At 51.0% G+C, this 20,669-nt stretch overlaps 1 protein-coding gene across 2 annotated transcripts in view; it reads left to right on the top strand.

The window, feature by feature from the left end:
* The first annotated feature begins 282 nt into the window (after positions 1-282).
* The window catches only part of LOC140404351 (SH2 domain-containing adapter protein F-like), a 268,902-nt gene continuing 248,515 nt past the window's right edge, over positions 283-20,669 (top strand). The window contains exon 1 of one of the 2 annotated variants that reach the window (XM_072492765.1): positions 283-912. In XM_072492765.1, coding sequence (XP_072348866.1) covers positions 538-912 — 375 coding nt within the window. In that variant the 5' untranslated portion in view covers positions 283-537. The remainder of the gene's footprint in view (positions 913-20,669) is intronic. The other variant, XM_072492766.1, reaches the window with a different exon arrangement.

Raw genomic sequence — 20,669 nt, 5'->3', positions numbered from 1 at the left:
CCCCCTCTCTGCCAGCCTCTCTCCCACTGCCAGTCCCCCCTCTCTCTCTCCCCCTCTTTCTGTCAGTCCCCCCTCTCTCTGCCCCTCTCCCTCTCTCTGGCAGCCTCTCTCTCTCTGCCAGTCCCCCTCTCCCTCTCTGCCAGTCCCCCTCTCTCTGCCAGTCCCCCCTCTCTGCCAGTCCCCCTCTCCCTCTCTGCCAGCCTCTCTCTCTCTGCCAATCCCCCTCTCTCTGCCCCTCTCCCTCTCTCTCCCCCTCTCCCTGCCAGTCTCTCTCTCTCTGCCCCTCTCCCTCTCTCTCCCCCCTCTCCCTGCCAGCCAATCCCCCTCTCTCTGCCCCTCTCCCTCTCTCTCCCCCTCTCTCTGCCAGCCTCTCTTCCTCTGCCCGCTGTAAGGGACCGCAGTGCCGGCTGGCGGCGCTGATGTCTCTCTGTGTGTGGGAGCCTCGCCCAGTGAGTTGGAGCCGGGTTAGAGGCTGTGCCAGTCGGTGAGAGGAGCCGAGCGGGACCAGCCCGGGCACAGCGATGCGCGGCTGCAGCGATGGCCAAATGGTTCAAGGAGCACCTGGGCTTCAGGAGCAGCAAGGGGCCCCCGCAGCCTCCCAAACCCGACTACCGGCCCCGGGTTGCCGGCGAGCCCGACATCCTGGCCGCCTACAAGCTGCAGAAGGAGCGAGACTTCGAGGATCCTTACAGCGGCTACCGGGGGCTGCGCTCCGCCCCGGGCCAGGCTGCTGCTGCCGCCGCTCCAGGAACCCCCTCCACCGGCTCCTCTCCACATCCCCACCCGGCCCAGAAAGCAGCTTCTCCCCATGTCAAATACATCTCCCCCAAACATCGACTCATCAAAGTGGAAAACCCCGAGAAAAGCTCCAGCAAGTCACCAACATCTCCCGAGGACAACAGCCAGGGCAAGGTGAGTGTTGCAGGAGTGCCCCAGTGTTCGTCAATCAAATAGTTTGTTCCTCAATCAAATACTTTGTTTCTAAAAAGAAATACTTTGTTTCCAATCAAATAGTTCATTTCTAAAAATAAATACTTTTTGTTTTCAATGGAATACTTTGTTTCTCAAATGAAATACTTTGTTTGTAAAGATGCAAATATTTTTCTTAAAAGATACTTGGCCTCCAACTTTTCAGTGTCAGCAATGAGCTGCGATTAAAGATTTTCTTTTCTCGTTTCTTTGAATTCACCACTTATCCCACGAGAAAGGGAGAAAATATACTTATTAATTTCTCTCTCTCTCGCTCTCTGACTGTCTGCAGCATTCTCTCCATCCCCACTTGGTGCCTGGGCTCTGTCCTTCGATCGTGGATGTGCTGTTGGGGTAGGTGTGAGGGACTGGGCGTGAGGGAAGGTGTGAGGGACTGGGTGTGAGGGAAGGTGTGAAGGACTGGGTGTGAGGGAAGGTGTGAGGGACTGGGTGTGAGGGAAGGTGTGAGGGACTGGGTGTGAGGGAAGGTGTGAAGGACTGGGTGTGAGGGACAAGGTGTGAGGGACTGGGTGTGAGGGAAGGTGTGAAGGACTGGGCGTGAGGGAAGGTGTGAGGGACTGGGTGTGAGGGAAGGTGTGAAGGACTGGGCGTGAGGGAAGGTGTGAAGGACTGGGTGTGAGGGAAGGTGTGAAGGACTGGGCGTGAGGGAAGGTGTGAGGGACTGGGTGTGAGGGTAGGTGTAAGGGACTGGGTGTGAGGGTATGTGTAAGGGACTGGGCGTGAGGGAAGGTGTAAGGGACTGGGTGTGAGGGAAGGTGTGAAGGGCTGGGTGTGAGGGTAGGTGTAAGGGACTGGGTGTGAGGGTAGGTGTAAGGGACTGCGTGAAGGCAGAGATTCCTGAAGAGGTTTTTAAAAAAAAAGGGCTTTGATAGGGCAGCACGGTGGTGCAGTGGTTAGCATTGCAGTCTCACGGCACCGAGGTCCCAGGTTCGATCCCGCCTCTGGGTCACTGTCCGTGTGGAGTTTGCACATTCTCCCCGTGTTTGCGTGGGTTTCACCCCCACAACCCAAAGATGTGCAGGCTAGGTGGCCACGCTAAATTGCCCCTTACTTGGAAAAAGTTAATTGGGTACTCTAAATTTATTTTAAAAAAGGGCTTTGGAAGAGTCACCAATTTAGAGTTGTCACTGAGAGCAGGGAAGAATTGTTTTTTTTAGGAGATACATGGTTGTTGGTTTATTGAATGCTCTTGTGAGGAAAAACTGGGCAAATGTTTGCAGGAATAATTTTTAAAAATAAATTTAGAGTACCCAATTCATTTTTTCCAATTACGGGGCAATTTAACGTGACCGATCCACCTACCCTGCACATCTTTTTGGGTTGTGGGGGCGAAACCCACGCAAACACAGGGAGAATGTGCAAACTCCACACAGACAGTGACCCAGAGCTGGGATCGAAGCTGGGACCTCGGTGCCGTGAGGCAGCAGTGCTAACCCACTGCGCCACCGTGCTGCACCGTCTGCAGGAATATGAGGGGAGTGCTCAAAGCACTTTGATCCAAGGGGAAAAGTGAACCCCTGCACTGTAAACTGGCTCTTTGTATCAATCTGGGTTGAGAGCTAACCTGCACACTTTGGACTGTGGGAGGAAATTGGAGCACCCAGACGAAACCCACATGCAGACACAGGGAGAACGTGCAGACTCCGCACAGTCACTCAAGGTTAGAATTGAATCCGGGTGCCTGGCACTGTGTGGCAGCAAGGTTTAAAAAATTTTTTTTTAGAGTACCCAATTATTTTTTTTTCCAATTAAGGGGCAATTTAGCGTGGCCAATCCACCTAACCAGCACATCTTTGGGTTGTGGGGGCGAAACCCACGCAGACACGGGGAGAATGTGCAAACTCCACACGGACAGTGACCCAGGGCAGGGATTTGAACCCAGGTCCTCAGTGCCGTAGTCCCAGTGCTAACCACTGTGCCACCATGCTATTTGACGATGGAGAGCACCACAGAGGTGTTCTCACCCCCTCCCCCATGTCTACTTTCTAGCCCAGGGATTGGTCACAGTGTGTGCTCCAGATGGGGAGGTGGGCTGGTGCTGTCCCTGGATGGTACAGCAGGGATGCTGCCTGATTCCTCCCCCCGCCCCCTTCCTCAGCTCAGGAACCATAGAACTACAGAATTCTTACAGTGCAGAAGGAGGCCATTCAGCCCATCTAGTCTGCACCGAACCCTCTGAAAGAACACCCTATCTAGGCCCAATCCTCATAACCCAACCTAACCTTTACGCCCCTGGACACTAAGAGGCAATTTAGCACGGCCATTCCACCTAACCTGCACATCTTTGGACTGTGGGAGGAAACCGGAGCTCCCGGAGGAAACCCACGCAGACACAGGGAGAATGTGTAAACTCCACATCGTCACCTAAGGTTGGGATTGAACCGGGATCCCTGGCACTATGAGGCACCAGTGCTAACCACTGTGCTGCCCCCAAACAGTTCATTCCCGAAAGGGTATCAGTTAACTAGTTGGCTCTAACTAGTTGGACTAATTGCACCCCATGAGCTGCTATTCCTGGCTGAATTCAGCTACTTCAGTATTGAGTGGGACCTTCCTTAAAATCAAAGTGAAAACTCCTCCTTGCTTCTGCTGGTTAAATGTCCTGCTTGTAATTTTCAGGAAAGCGTGCTGGTTTAGTGATTACATTCTCACATAGTATCAACTTGGAGACATGCCCAGGCTTCGTGCTGACAGATCTGTCCTTCCAAATTTGGACTGGCTCTTGGGAAGGAACGTTAAACTGGATAAAACCCCAGGGTGAAGATTTGTGATATTTTTTTCCAATCCTTCAAATAGCAGTCTGCAGCCACTGTCTCCACTCACTTCCGGAAAGTGCTCCAGGTTTCAACTTGTATTTGCTGATCTCTCTCTCTGCCAAGTACTGAGTTTGAAACATGCACATTATTATGGTGCTCCAAATGCTCTTTATTTAAAGGTGGATTGTAAAGTCAGTTTTGGAGGTGTGAGGGTAGTGGACAGCGGCTCCCGTGGTCAGCGGCTGTTGCTTGACTGCTGTTCTTTTGAAATTAACATGCAGTGATTTAATCGCAATCATTAACTCTCTGGTGTGGAATTAATCCACCATCAACTACGTGGGACATTGACAGAAAGCAATTACAAAAAAAAACATGCTTGGAGCTGACTCATGAAGCAGATTCATGAGGTAGATAGTGAATGTAGTACTGGTGGAGACGGGTCTGCCACTGTATAACACTGGGGTTCAGTACTGGTGAGGACCGGTCTGTCGCTGTATAACACTGAGGTACAGTACTGGTGGGGATGGGTCTGTCACTGTATAACATTGGAGTACAGTACTGGTGAGGAAGGGTCTGCCGCTGTATAACACTGAGGTACAGTACTGGTGGGGACTGGTCTGTTACTGTATAACATTGGAGTACAGTACTGGTGGGGATGGGCCTGTTACTGTACAGCACTGGGGTACAGTACTGGTGGAGACGGGTCTGCTACTGTATATCACTGGGGTACAGTACTGGTGGAGACGGGTCTGCTACTGTATATCACTGGGGTACAGTACTGGTGGGGACGGGTCTGCTACTGTATATCACTGGGGTACAGTACTGGTGGAGACGGGTCTGCTACTGTATATCACTGGGGTACAGTACTGGTGGAGACGGGTCTGCTACTGTATATCACTGGGATACAGTACTGGTGGGGATGGGTCTGTCACTGTATAACACTGGGGTACTGTACTGGTGGGGACGAGTCTGTCACTGTATATCACTGAGGTACTGTACTGGTGGGGACGGGTCTGTCACTGTATAACACTGGGGTACAGTACTGGTGGGGACGGGTCTGCTACTGTATATCACTGGGGTACAGTACTGGTGGAGACGGGTCTGCTACTGTATATCACTGGGGTACAGTACTGGTGGGGACGGGTCTGCTACTGTCTATCACTGGGGTACAGTACTGGTGGAGACGGGTCTGTCACTGTATAACACTGGGGTACAGTACTGGTGGGGACGGGTCTGCTACTGTATATCACTGGGGTACAGTACTGGTGGGGACGGGTCTGCCACTGTATAACACCGAGGTACAGTACTGGTGGGGATGGGTCTGTCACTGTATAACACTGGGGTACAGTACTGGTGGGGACTGGTCAGTCGCTGTATAACACTAGGGTACAGTACTGGTGGGGACTGGTCAGTCACTGTATAACACTAGGGTACAGTACTGGTGGGGATGGGTCTGTCACTGTATAACACTGGGGTACAGTACTGGTGGGGACGGGTCTGTCACTGTATAACACCGAGGTACAGTACTGGTGGGGACGGGTCTGTCACTGTATAACACTGGGGTTCAGTACTGGTGGGGACGGGTCTGTCATTGTATCACACTGGGGTTCAGTACTGGTGGGGACGGATCTGTCGCTGTATAACACTGGGGTACGGTACTGGTGGGGACGGGTCTTTCAGTGTATAACACTGGGGTTCAGTACTGGTGGGGATTGGTCTGTCGCTGTATAACACTGGGCTACAGTACTGGTCAGGATGGGTCTGTCACTGTATAACACTGGGGTACAGTACTGGTGGGGACGGGTCTGTCACTGTATAACACTGGGGTACAGTACTGGTGGAAACGGGTTTGTCACTGTATAACACTGGGGTTCAGTACTGGTGGGGATGGGTCTGTCACTGTATTATACTGGGGTTCAGTACTGGTGGAGACGGGTCTGTCACTGTATAACACTGGGGTACAGTACTGGTGGAGACGGGTCTGTCACTGCATAACACATGGGGTACAGTACTAGTGGGGATGGGTCTGTCACTGTACAACACTGGGGTACAGTACTGGTGGAGGCAGGACTGTCACTGTATAACACTGGGGTACAGTACTGGTGGGGATCGGTCAGTCACTGTATAACACTGGGGTACAGTACTGGTGGGTCAGTCACTGTATAACACTGGGTAACAGTACTTGTGGGGAACGGTCAGTCACTGTATAACACTGGGGTACGGTACTGGTGGGTCAGTCACTGTATAACACTGGGGTACAGTACTGGTGGGTCAGTCACTGTATAACACTGGGTAACAGTACTTGTGGGGAACGGTCAGTCACTGTATAACACTGGGGTACAGTACTGGTGGGTCAGTCACTGTATAACACTGGGGTACAGTACTGGTGGGTCAGTCACTGTATAACACTGGGGTACAGTACTGGTGGGTCAGTCACTGTATAACACTCTTGGTATTCTATTGGTTGCTACCTGTTGTGATCATCTGTCCATTTCCCAATCAGGATTTGTGGTTTTATATTTTTGATGTGAGTTGCCTGCTGATCTTCACTCATTATTTTTATAAGTTTAAATAAGCATTCAACTTAAATGATAGGTTTGATCGACAGAAAATGCACTGATTCTGTGTCTGCTCGTGGTGGAAATTATTGGGATATTCAAGAGGCAGTGAGAATGAACTTTGAATCCAATCTTGATTGCCCCCCCCCCACACCGAAACACCTTAAAAATTCAAGCAACGGCACGGTAGCGCAGTGCTTAGCACTGCTGCCTCACGGCGCCGAGGTCCCAGGTTCGATCCCGGCTCTGGGTCACTGTCCATGTGGAGTTTGCACATTCTCCCCGTGTCTGCGTGGGTCTCTCCCCCACAACACAAAGATGTGCAGGGTAGGTGGATTGGCCACGCTAAATTGCCCCTTAATAATTGGGGGGGGGGGGGGGGGAAATTGGGTTCTCTAAGTTTGTAAAAAGAAATTCAAGCATTTACCAAGAGGTTTTTGCTGAAAACTGGTACTTTGCCAACTTCGACAGCTTTTGCTGAACCTGTCAAAATATAACAATGCATTGACATCACAACACGGAGCAGGATTGGGTCATTCGCTTCCACAAACCTACACCTCCATTCATTAAGCCCAGGGCTGAACTATTGCCTCATTTCTGACATCCCTTCCCTGTGCCCCTGCCCTCTGAGCCCCCTTAGTGCCTCATTAAATATAAAATTACACATTTGTTGAGGTTAAGGATCTTGTTTTTGTTTTTTTAAGTGTCAGTCTGGGCTCAGAATCCTGTGGGTTCATGTCCCCCTCCCAGAAGCCGGAGCACAGACACCAGACTGGCACTGCCAGTGCAGTGCAGAGGGAGGTGCCATGTCAGCGGGGCCGTCCTCTGGCTGAGCGGTTGAAGAAGGGTGAAATTTGGGGGCGGCGTGTGGCGCAGTGGTTAGCACTGGGACTGCGGCGTTGAGGTCCCAGGTTCGATCCCGGCTCTGGGTCACTGTCCATGAGGAGTTTGCACATTCTCCCCGTGTCTGCGTGGGTCTCCCCCCCCCCCCCCCCCCACAACCCAAAGATGTGCAGGTAGGTGGATTGGCCACGTTAAATTGCCCCTTAATTGGAAAAAATAATTGGGTAATCTAAATTTAAAAAAAAAGAAGGGTGAAACTTAACCGATACCATCGAAATACCCGGCCTTTTCTGTGTGCGTTCATCAGTTGAAAGGTCAAGGTTCACATTGCGGGTCAGCGCCAGGGATTGACATGATGAAGACCACTCTGGAATGAGTGCCGTCAAGCTTCATCCAAGGTGGAGTTTGGGTGACGAGGAGGAACTACACAGATCTGCGGTCTCTTGGCAAAGCAGGAGTTAAGAGATTGCAACACTGCGAGGGTGAAAGATTACAGATTGGATGTCAGGAATTTAGGAGGAAGAGGAAATTATATTCAGAGGGGATGTTGACTTAAAAAAACAAACAATTTAGATTACCCAATTATTTTTTCCAAGTAGGGGGCAATTTAGCGTATCCAATCCACCTACCCTGCACATCTTTTGGGTTGTGGGGGTGAGACCCACACAAACACGGGGAGAATGTGCAAACTCCACACGGACAGTGACCCAGGGCCGGGATTTGAACCCAGGTCCTCAGCGCCGTAGGCAGCAATGCTAACCACTGCACCACCGTGCTGCCCGGGGGTGTTGACTGGATAGAATGTCGGGGAGTGAAGGAATGTTGCAACAGAAGTATGCAACATCCCACATGGTGACAACACTGTCGGAATGAACAGTGTTGACTAATACCTGAGTTTAATTAACGTCATTCAAAGAATGCTCCAGTGCTGGGTGTGTGTGTTTACCATTCCGATTTTGTTTTCGTTTCAGGAGCAGTTCATTTGACAAGGGGGGGAGAGGCGCGGGGGGGGGGGGGGGAGGGGGGACGGCGGCAGAAGAAAGGGGAAATGGAGGGAAGTTTCCCCCATTCTAGAACACAAAACTGTTGTTCATTTTGTTAATTAATTTAGAACTGCATTGGGTATGTTTACCTGATTGTGGGCCATGGGGATAGCATAATACGAGCAGAACATCAGTGCCGAGGGTTGATATTAGCCTGTTGGCATTGATTTCTTGCAGCTCGAAGGGGTGATTCTGGTCTTGGCTGGTTTTCCCTTCCACAGGCACTGATCAGGCGGAGGAATGAGGCTAGGTAAAATGGCCTCTCAGACAGTCAGTGCAACTCAATGGGCTGAACGGCCTCCTTCTGCACTGTAGAGATTCTGTGAGGTGCAAATCCCTCCCATGTTGTCATGTCTCTGCTGTGGGGTGAGGTGTCAGCAGGCTGTTCAACCAGGGGATGGAGGGAACGCAGAAGCCCCGAACCCCCACCCACCCTATCTCTCCTGAGAATTTTGAGTGTACATCGCCAGCATCATTAGAAGACAAAGTGCCCATTTGGCCATTGACTTTGCACCAGGACATGTGGGTATGGTTGGCAGGCTCACGAGAACAGTGCTCACACCCGTCCTCCACTCCATCAAAGAACCTCCTCATCCCATTTTTGGTTGGTTGAGCTCGATGTACCACTTTGACTTGGATCAGCTGAGCTGTGCGCAGGAAGAGGCCGAATGTACCCTTCACAGGGCCTCATTCCACACATCCTCATCTGGGATGGGTCCCAACTCTTCCTGCCATTTTGCCTTCACCCGTTGAAGCGGCGTAGATTCCGATGAGATGGTCCGCTCATAGATATACAAACCATACCCATGCGTTCTGGCCTTGTCCAAAGATGGTGAGCTTTTGGGTCTCCTTTTTCAGCACCATGATCTGGAGTCTTGTCCGTTGGTGGTCATTTTCGGGGTGTCGGACTCACCGGGGCTGCGGATGGGGGTGAAGGCGGATGTGTTCACCTTTGCTTCGCTGATAGCCCGAAGGCGAGGGATGGAGAACGTCCACTCCACCTAGTGCCTCGGCCTGGTTGGGTGACCTTACCGACTTTTTATATCTGGAAAAGGTCAAGTACATTCCATACTTCAATTACCATCAGCTGTTGGGGGGGGGAGGTAAGCTTTCTTTGTGAGATTGGGTAGGGGGGAGGTTGGGGTGTAGCCTTTATTATGTGTTTTGCTATTAGAATCGTAGAATCCCAACCGGAGAAGGAGATAGGTTGGCCCATCGAGTCTGTAACATCGAGTCAATCCACTCCGCCCTATGTCCAGAACCTAACCTGCACATCCCTGGACACCAAGGGGCTATTTATCGCAGCCAATCCACCTAACCCGCACATCTTTGGACTGCGGGATGAAACCGGAGCACACGGAGGAAACCCACGGGGAGAAAGTGCAAACTCCACACAGACGGTCGCTGTAATTGAACCCGGGTCCCTGGCGCTGTGAGGCAGCTGTGCCAACCACTGTGCCACCGTGCTGCCAATATTATTATGGCTCTGAGTCCTTGATTTTGTCAGCACAATGATTGAACCATGTTTCAACAACTTTCAGAGTTGTCTTGTAGTTTAGACCATGTTTGTTAAATATGAACACTTTATATCCATCTGCTCCCATACGGAATTTGGATCTTGAGCCACCCCAGCACTTTTTCAATATTAGCTGCCCAATAATAAAATAACAAATTAGGTCACCCGAAAGTATGTCTCGCTCTCTCTCTCTCTGAATAAACGGCCTACGACTCTTTGGGGTCTTGCCCTTCCCAATTGAAGGAAGCTCTCAATTTATTGACTCTGACAAAGAAAGATTTGGGGAGAAAAATGGGGAGACACTGAAAAAAAAATAAAAGCCTCAGGAGGACATTCCCTTTAACCGTCTGAACCCTACGCACCAAGGACAGCGGGAGGTTATCCCACTTCTGCAAGTCAGATTAAAAAATAAAAAAAATTTAGAGTACCCAATTCACTTTTTCCAATTAAGGGGCAATTTAGCGTGGCCAATCCACCTACCCTGCACATCTTTGGGTTGTGGGGGTGAAACCCACACAGACACGGGGAGAATGTGCAAACTCCACACGGACAGTGACCCAGAGCCAGGATCGAACCCGGGACCTCGGCGCCAAGAGGCAGCAGTGCTAACCACTGCACCACCGTGCTGCCCTTCTGCAAGTCAGATTTCACCCCACTAACCAGACAAATACAATTTAATTTATGAAACGAGGCCCAATCATGGGCCACCCGGATTCCCAGATAACGAACACTAGACCTGGCAAGGTGAAAAGGCAACACCCCCAGATTGGCCCCCCCTCCCAGCGGGATTCACCAGAAAGTATTCGCTCTTGTCCAGATTCAACCTCTACCCTGAGAAGGAGCCAAAGCTGCCACGTAGCTTCACTAGCTCATCCATGGTGGAGTCTCGGTCCGTGATATAAAGAAGCAGACCATCTGTGTACACGGACACCCTATGCTCCCTCCCTACCCCTTTATCCCTCTACAATCATTGGAAGATCTTGACACTATGGCCAATGGTTCGATAGTCAAAGCTACAAAAGCAGAGGTGATGGACATCCCTGCCTCGTACTCCCATTCAACTGAAAGCAACCCGACCTCAAGCCCTTTGTGCAAACACTTGAGACGGGGCCCTGTACAGAAGACAGATCCAAGATATGAGACAGGAGTCTCCGGTCCGCCAGCCCTGTTTTCCTGGGCGGAGCGCCATCACCGGCAGCGGGATTCTCCGTTCCCGCCACCTGCCAATGGGATTTCCCATTGTGGCCGCCCCACGCCATCGGGAAACCCGCGGGTGTGCGCGCGCTGTCAGCGCAACGGAGAATCCCGCCAGCGGAGAATTCCGCTTTGAACCGAAAACCAAGCCTCAGCAGAATCTCAAGGACATATCCCCACTCCACCCGATCAACCGCCTTTCCGGCGTCCATTGAGTCAATCACCTCCGGTTGGGGCAGTGGAGAGGGGGAGAGGGTGATGTTTAATCAAAATAAATTGGTCGACCCTTGACAAAACCCGCCTGTTCCTCCGGGATCACCTCTGGAAGGCATGGCTCCAACCGCACTGTCAGAACTTCAGCCAGCAATTTGGCATTGGTGTTCAACAACGAGATGGGCCAGTACAACCCACACCCTGACCTTGTCCTGCTTCAGACTCAGTGAAATAGAGGCCTGCGCACAGTAACAGGCAATACCCCAAGGGCAAACTCTCCCCTGGGGCTCCGATCGAGAGAGACTTTGATCAAACGCAACGTTGACCTTCAATGGGGCGGAAACCAAACAGCCGCCTGGGCGTCCCTCAGCTGCACAATCTCCCGGGAGGCACTGTGCTGCTTCAGTCAGTCCATTAAAAACCAGCTGGCTTTCTCTGTTCAATGAATGTCCCCTTCGAGTGCCGCAGCTGGTCACCGCCTTACCAGTTGAGAGTCCCTCAAATCACCCATTCATTTGTTATACATTATTTTTAACTTAAAACAAAGAAATGAAGAATGAAGAAGTAGCTACAACTGGGCGGGTCCTTGGTGTGCACACCTGGCATACTGCCTTTTACAATCCTTATTTCAGGAGGGATGCATTTGCTTTGGAAGCGGTTTAGAGAAGGTGCGCTAGGTGGTGGTGGGGTTGGGGGGGTGAGGGGTGGGGGGTTGAGGGGTGGGGGGTGGGGGGGGTGAGGGGGTGGAAGGGTGGGGGAGGGTGAGGGGGGTGGAAGGGTGGGGGAGGGGGGTGGGGGAGTGGGGGGATGAGGGGTGGGGGGGTGAAGGGTGGGGGGGTGGAGGGGAGGGGGTGGGGTGGAGGGGTGCTGGGAGGTTGGTGGGGGTGTTGGGGGAAGTTGGGTGGGGGGGTGGGGGCTGGGGGGGGCGGAATTCCTCGGGGGGGGGCAAATTCCTCGGGGGGCAGAATTCCTCGGGGGGGGGGGGTGGAATTCCTCCCCTCAGACGGTCGTTGGTCTTTGGAATTCTGTTCCCCAGAGGGCAGTCAAGGCTGCGAGTCACTGAATATATTCCAGGCTCAGTTTGATAGGTTTTTGATTGACCAAGAGCAGCAAAGTGGGGTTCAGGCCACAATCAGATCTCATTTACTGGTGGAACAGGCTGGATGGGCTGAATGGCCTACTACTTTCTTGTGACCTTAGACTTTCTGTCTATCTGTGGTTTTCCTTGTGGAATCTTCACTGACTGTTACCAAACCCGACTGTGATGAACATTTGTGAGGGTAACACACCTGCTTGGCAGGGCAGCAAGTGGTCATCGCTCTCTCCTCTGGAAGCCCTCGATCCCCCTCTGCCCTAATGGGCATTGCATGGCTTCCCGTGGGTCAGGGCACTGTTATACACTTGGGAAATGTTTTTTAAACATTGAGCAATGATCTGCGATCATCCCTCTCTGGATCACTGTTCAACCAGCCCTTGTAAATGTATAGAGGGGCAGCATGGGGGCACAGTGCTGCCTCATAGCACCAGGGACCTGGCTTTGATTCTGGCCTTGAGTGACTGTGCGGAGTTTGCACGTTCTCCCCGTGTGTGCGTGGGTTTCCTCCGGGTGCTCCGGTTTCCTCCCACAGTCCAAAGAGATGTGCAGGTCAGGTGGATTAGCTGCACTAAATTGCCCCTTAGTGTCCAAGGATGTGCGGGTTAAGTGGGGCTATTGGGTTGCAGGGATAGGATGGGAGCCTGGTTCGGGTGCTCTTTCAGAGGGTTGGTGCAGACGCGATGGGCCGAATAGCCTCCTCCTGCATTGTGGGGATTCTATGGATTTCTATTCCCCGGATATTCACCGAGAATGAGGGCAGGTCGCAACTTGACTGTGACTCTGTGATTCCTTCCACTGCGGAACAGCACTTGTTCGCTGGGAGTTCAGTGGGTGCGGTTCCCGTGAAGAAAGACCTCTCGGCTGAGCTGTTGGGTGGGGACCTGTGGAGTCAGAAAACGGAGCTGAGAAATTGTAAAAGGAAAGAAAACTCTCCTTAGCTCTGTCCAAAGAATTCTTCTTTGTGGTAATGGCTTCCAGTAGCTGTAAGCTATATTAATCTGAATGATACTCACTGTGAAGCAAATGAAGCAAGGCATGGGTGAGCAATGAAAAGCTGAAATAATTATAAAGCATTTTACTCTCTGTCCAAACGGTTTTTGATGTTCACTTTGACTTAACTTCTGATCTGGAACATATTCGCAATGGGTAAGGACAGGTCAGACTCTGCATAGATTCTGTCTGAAGCTGCACTTTGTTGATTGTTGATTAGGCTGGACTGTATTGTGTTTTAAATTAGTTTCATTCTCTGATGCAATCGACTCCGATTTTTGGAAAGCCACTTCTCAGAATAACCCCAGCCCACCCCTGCTCTGTAAAATTCTACACTTAAAATTCCAAAATTCTCCACTGATGTCATCGGTGCTCTGAATGTAGCTGATGCAAGGCCAGTTTTCACGAAGATGTGGAGATGCCGGCGTTGGACTGGGGTGGGCACAGTGAGAAGTCTTACAACGCCAGGTTAAAGTCCAACAGGTTTGTTTCGAATCACTCGCTTTCGGAGCACTGCTCCTTCCTCAGGTGAATGAAGAGGTGGGTTTGAGAAACATGCATCGAGACAACGTCAAAGATGCCAGACGATGCTTTGAATGCGAGTATTTCCATCTTTGACTTTGTCTACACATATGTTTCTGGAACCCACCTCTTATTCACCTGAGGAAGAAGCAGTGCTCCGAAAGCGAGTGATTCAAAACAAACCTGTTGGACTTTAACCTGGTGTTGTAAGACTCTTGTAGTTTTCACGAACAAGAACATCTGATTCCGGAGACTGTTTCCACTTCACACCTGTGTATTAGTAGGCAGTTGGACAAGGGGAGGCATCACAGCTAAGCTGGATTAGGTCCTCGCCCACCGTTCCACAGGGCTGTGCTTCTCAGTAAAGGGTCCACTTGAAAGTGACCTTGAGGGAGCACCACGGCGGCGCAGTGGCTAGCACTGCTGCCTCACGGCGCCGAGGACCTCGGTTCGATCCCGGCCTCAGGTCACTGTCCGTGCGGAGTTTGTACATTCTCCCAGTGTCTGCGTGGGCTTCACACACACACAAAATGTGCAGGCTAGGTAGATTGGCCACGCTAAATTGCCCCTTAATTGTAAAAAAAGAATTGGGTACACTAAATTTATATTAAAAAAAGAACGTGATCATGAGCACAGATACAGAGTAAAGCTCCCTCTGCACTGTCCCCATCAAGCACTCCCAGGACAGGTACAGCACGGGGTTAGATACAGAGTAAAGCTCCCTCTACACTGTCCCCATCAAACTCTCCCAGGACAGGTACAGCACGGGGTTAGGTGCAGAGTAAAGCTCCCTCTGCACTGTCCCCATCAAACACTCCCAGGACAGGTACAGCGCGGGGTTACATACAGAGTAAAGCTCCCTCTACACTGTCCCCATCAAACACTCCCGGGACAGGTACAGCACAGGGTTAGATACAGAGTAAAGCTCCCTCTACACTGTCCCCATCAAACACTCGCAGGACAGGTACAGCACGGGGTTAGATACAGAGTAAAGCTCCCTCAACACTGTCCCCATCAAACACTCCCAGGACAGGTACAGCACGGGGTTAGATACAGAGTAAAGCTCCTTCTACACTGTCCACATCAAACACTCCCAGGACAGATACAGCACGGGGTTAGATACAGAGTAAAGCTCCCTCAACACTGTCCCCATCAAACACTCCCAGGACAGGTACAGCACGGGGTTAGATCCAGAGAAAAGCTCCCTCTACACTGTCCCCATCAAACACTCCCAAGACAGGTACAGCATGGGGTTAGATACAGAGTAAAGCTCCCTCTACACTGTCCCCATCAAACACTCCCAGGACAGGTACAGCACGGGGTTAGATCCAGAGAAAAGCTCCCTCTACACTGTCCCCATCAAACACTCCCAGGACAGGTACAGCACGGGGTTAGATACAGAGTAAAGCTCCCTCTACACTGTCCCCATCAAACACTCCCAGGACAGGTACAGCACGGGGTTAGATACAGAGTAAAGCTCCCTCTACACTGTCCCCATCAAACACTCCCAGGACAGGTACAGCACGGAGTTAGATACAGAGTAAAGCTCCCTCTACACTGTCCCCATCAAACACTCCCAGGACAGGTACAGCACGGGGTTAGATACAGAGTAAAGCTCCCTCTACACTGTCCCCATCAAACACTCCCAGGACAGGTACAACACGGGGTTAGATACAGAGTAAAGCTCCCTCTACACTGTCCCCATCAAACACTCCCAGGATAGGTACAGCACGGGGTTAGATCCAGAGAAAAGCTCCCTCTACACTGTCCCCATCAAACACTCCCAGGACAGGTACAGCACGGGGTTAGATACAGAGTAAAGCTCCCTCTACACTGTCCCCATCAAACACTCCCAGGACAGGTACAGCACGGGGTTAGATACAGAGTAAAGCTCCCTCTACACTGTCCCCATCAAACACTCCCAGGACAGGTACAGCACGGGGTTAGATACAGAGTAAAGCTCCCTCTACACTGTCCCCATCAAACACTCCCAGGACAGGTACAGCACGGGGTTAGATACAGAGTAAAGCTCCCTCTACACTGTCCCCATCAAACACTCCCAGGACAGGTACAGCATGGGGTTAGATACAGAGTAAAGCTCCCTCTACACTGTCCCCATCAAACACTCCCAGGACAGGTACAACACGGGGTTAGATACAGAGTAAAGCTCCCTCTACACTGTCCCCATCAAACACTCCCAGGATAGGTACAGCACGGGGTTAGATACAGAGTAAAGCTCCCTCTACACTGTCCCCATCAAACACTCCCAGGACAGGTACAGCACGGGGTTAGATACAGAGTAAAGCTCCCTCTACACTGTCCCCATCAAACACTCCCAGGATAGGTACAGCACGGGGTTAGATACAGAGTAAAGCTCCCTCTACACCCTAGCTCAGAAACTCTGAAGCAGTTTACAGCCCGTGACCGTTTGCCTGGCTGAGAACAATAGCCTGGCCATGGACCAATGATCAAAACTGAGCCTGCCCTTGGCTGGCAGAGTTGGCACCAGTCTGGGCAGCGTGTTCACTCGCTGGACCACTGGGCGTGTCTGAGCCTCTTGCGTTCTGTCAGAAGTGGTTGTGACTAAACTCACTGCGAAGCAGAGATATGCAAATCAGCCCTTTGCAGATTGCAGAAATCTCTATTCCAACAGAACATTGTTTTGGCAAACCAAACTCGGTGTAAAAATAAGTTTGGATTTGACCCTGCACATTTATAACTGAAATGCAGAAAAAGAGAATGCTCCTATCAAGATTTAGCATCTGTTTGGGGAGTTTACGCACAATAAATAGGAGTGTGTCTGGTGCTAAAAGAACTGCCGTGCTTCCTCCGCTCTACGGCCCAGTCTGGTCAGAAGCCACGGAGACTGGGAACGATCCGGATTTTGGTGCCCTGCTCTGCCCATGTCCGTGCTGACCCGGCTGCTGCTGCTCGGGACAGCATCATTTTGCAAAGCATTCCCTGGGCAAGCAAGAGGTAGTCATCGGTCAGACTGGCCAGGCCGGATCCACATATCAGTGACTGCTTTTGGAAAGTGCAAAGCAATAGAAGACTATGATGCCTCCTGTGGACGAAGAGCTAATACCCAATATTCTCCTAACACAAGGGGGAGACAATGACCCAAGGGAAATGTCCCTGGGCTAGTAATCCAGATATCCAGATTAACACCCTGGGATCACGGGTTCAAATTCCACCATGGCATTTGGTGCAATTTAAATACAATTAATAACTCTGTACTATGAAGCTCGTCTCCGTACCGGTGGCCATGAAACTATTGTCGATTGTTGTAAAAAGCCATCTGGTTCACCAATGCGCCCTTTAGGGAAGGAAACCTGCTGTCCTTACCCAGTCTGGCCTGCACGTGACTCCAGACCCACAGCCATGTGGCTGACTCTTAACTGCCTCTCTCAAATGGATGAGCAAACTACTCGGGTCAAAGGGCAATTGGGGATAGAACATAGAACATAGAACGATACAGCGTAGTACAGGCCCTTCGGCCCACGATGTGGCACCGAAACAAAAGCCATCTAACCTACACTATGCCATTATCATCCATATGCTTATCCAATAAACTTTTAAATGCCCTCAATGTTGGCGAGTTCACTACTGTTGAAGGTAGGGCATTCCATGGCCTCACTACTCTTTGCATAAAGAACCTACCTCTGACCTCTGTCCTATATCTATTACCCCTCAGTTTAAAGATATGTCCCCTCGTGCTAGCCATTTCCATCCGCGGGAGAAGGCTCTCACTGTCCACCCTATCTAACCTCCTGATCATTTTGTATGCCCCTATTAAGTCTCCTCTTAACCTTCTTCTCTCTAACGAAAACAACCTCAAATCCATCAGCCTTTCCTCATAAGATTTTCCCTACATATGGGGAACATATGGGTTGTTTCCTCCATATGGGTTACTCCAGATGGGTAACAAATGCACCTGACCAGCGGCATCCCAAAAAGTACAGCACGGGGTTAGATACAGAGTGAAGCTCCCTCGACACTGTCCCCATCAAACACTCCCAGGACAGGTACAGCACGGGGTTAGATACAGAATGAAGCTCCCTCGACACTGTCCCCATCAAACACTCCCAGGACAGGTACAGCATGGGGTTAGATACAGAGAAAAGCTCCCTCGACACTGTCCCCATCAAACACTCCCAGGACAGGTACAGCACGGGGTTAGATACAGAGTAAAGCTCCCTCTACACTGTCCCCATCAAACACTCCCAGGACAGGTACAGCACGGGGTTAGATACAGAGTAAAGCTCCCTCTACACTGTCCCCATCAAACACTCCCAGGGCAGGTACAGCACGGGGTTAGATACAGAGTAAAGCTCCCTCTACACTGTCCCCATCAAACACTCCCAGGACAGGTACAGCACGGGGTTAGTGAGGTACCCTCAATAATGATGCTTAGAGATTAAACTGTAAAGAAGGCTTTATTAGGCTAATAACTATGCTACAGATTTGGACGAGAGCTGACTGCTATACAGACCATGAGGCAGGCCTTTATGTATGGCTCCCAGATGGGCGGAGCCAGAGGCGGAGTCCCCAGGGTTCCAAGCCTGGTCTTAAAGGGGACATCACCTTACATGATGATAAGGCAGTAACCGTTCATCACAGTTAGATACAGAGTAAATCTCCGTCTACACTGTCCCCATCAAACACTCCCAGGACAGGTACAGCACGGGGTTAGATACAGAGTAAAGCTCCCACTACACTGTCCCCATCAAACACTCCCAGGACAGGTTCAGCACGGGATTAGATACAGAGTAAAGCTCCTTCTACACTGTCCCCATCAAACACCCCCAGGACAGGGACAGCACGGGGTTAGATACAGAGTAAAGCTCCCTCTACACTGTCCCCATCAAACACTCCCAGGACAGGGACAGCACGGGGTTAGATACAGAGTAAAGCTCCCTCTACACTGTCCCCATCAAACACTCCCAGGACAGGGACAGCACGGGGTTAGATACAGAGTAAAGCTCCCTCTACACTGTCCCCATCAAACACTCCCAGGACAGGTACAGCACGGGGTTAGATACAGAGTAAAGCTCCCTCTACACTGTCCCCATCAAACACTCCCAGGACAGGTAAAGCACGGGGTTAGATACAGAGTAAAGCTCCCTCGACACTGTCCCGTTTTGGCACAATCTTTGAAGGGTTGTGAGAGGGAGGTCGGGTGGGCGCTGGGGTTTCGATGGTACAAGTGGCACAGGGTCTGTTGTCTGTGCTGTGTTTACGGGCAGAGCCATTTGCGTGACTTCACCAGGGAGATGTCAAACAAGCTTGATTAACACTTGAGCACAGGGGGTGTGAAATCTGTTTCCTTGCTGGAATCTTGTAACTAATACAATTACAATTGGTTTAGTGCTTTGTCACAGACGCCTGTCTCCGGCCCCATGGGGAGGCAGCTAACTGTTCAACACATCCAGCCTGTGACACCGTACATCTGGGTTACAGCATGGGCTGTGAACTTTCCTGTCTGGGACCTCAATCGAATCTGCCGGTGGGTGGGGGTGGAGGTGGGCGGGTATTGGGGATGTGGACGGTCTCTGCTGAATGTTACATGTGGTAGGCAGATGATCAAAGCCCTCCCTTTGCATGGCTGGAGCAGACAGCCCCCTGGGCAATGGCTGGGGGGGGGTGGATGTGAATGTGTCTGATGTAAGCTGTGGGTAGCCTCAGCATTCAATGGGACCCTCGGTGAAGGAGGAGATTTTTAAAGCTAGTTGTCTGGAGTATTTTATGCTCTTTGACACACCCAGTACTGGAGCACCAATCCCAGGCTGGCACTCCCAGTGCACTACTGAGGAGGTGCTGCACTGTCAGAAGTGCCACGTCCCTGCCTGCCCGCTTAGGTAGGCACACAGGACTCCCTGGCACTTTTTCAAAGTCAAGCGTGTGAGTTCTCGCTTGTGTCCTGATCAATATTTAACCGCTAACCAACATCACCGAAGAATAGATTGCCTGACTGTTATGTGTGGAATCTTGCTGTGTAACATTTAACATGTTTGTCCATCGATCTCTGAAGGCAGAAGGGAAGGTTAGTAGGGGACACTTGTCTTTTGTAATCTACGCCTCGATTGCAGGGAGGTCATAGAACATAGAACATAGAAAATACAGCACAGAACAGGCCCTTCGGCCCACGATGTTGTGCCGAACCTTTGTCCTAGATTTATCATAGATTATCATTGAATTTACAGTGCAGAAGGAGGCCATTCGGCCCTTTGAGTCTGCACCGGCTCTTGGAAAGAGCACCCTACCCAAACTCAACACCTCCACCCAACACCAAGGGCAATTTGGACATTAAGGGCAATTTATCATTGGCCAATTCACCTAACCCGCACATCTTTGGACTGTGGGAGGAAACCGGAGCACCCGGAGGAAACCCACGCAGACACGGGGAGGACGTGCAGACTCCGCACAGACAGTGACCCAAGCCGGAATCGAACCTGGGGCCCTGGAGCTGTGAAGCAATTGTGCTATCCACAATGCTACCGTGCTGCCCTTGAGAACAAATAAATCTACACTATATCATTTTACCGTAATCCATGTACCTATCCAATAGCTGCTTGAAGGTCCCTAATGTTTCCGACTCAACTACTTCCACAGGCAGTGCATTCCATGCCCCCACTACTCTCTGGGTAAAGAACCTACCTCTGATATCCCTCCTATATCTTCCACCTTTCACCTTAAATTTATGACCCCTTGTAATGGTTTGTTCCACCCGGGGAAAAAGTCTCTGTCTACTCTATCTATTCCCCTGATCATCTTATAAACCTCTATCAAGTCGTCCCTCATCCTTCTCCGTTCTAATGAGAAAAGGCCTAGCACCCTCAACCTTTCCTTGTAAGACCTACTCTCCATTGCAGGCAACATCCTGGTAAATCTTCTTTGCACCTTTTCCAAAGCTTCCACATCCTTCCTAAAATGAGGCAACCAGAACTG

This window comes from Scyliorhinus torazame, chromosome 30 (assembly GCF_047496885.1).
Source record: "Scyliorhinus torazame isolate Kashiwa2021f chromosome 30, sScyTor2.1, whole genome shotgun sequence".
NCBI lineage: Eukaryota > Metazoa > Chordata > Chondrichthyes > Carcharhiniformes > Scyliorhinidae > Scyliorhinus > Scyliorhinus torazame.
Note: the sequence above shows the minus strand (reverse complement) of the source record. Positions and strands in the feature narration are given on the sequence as shown.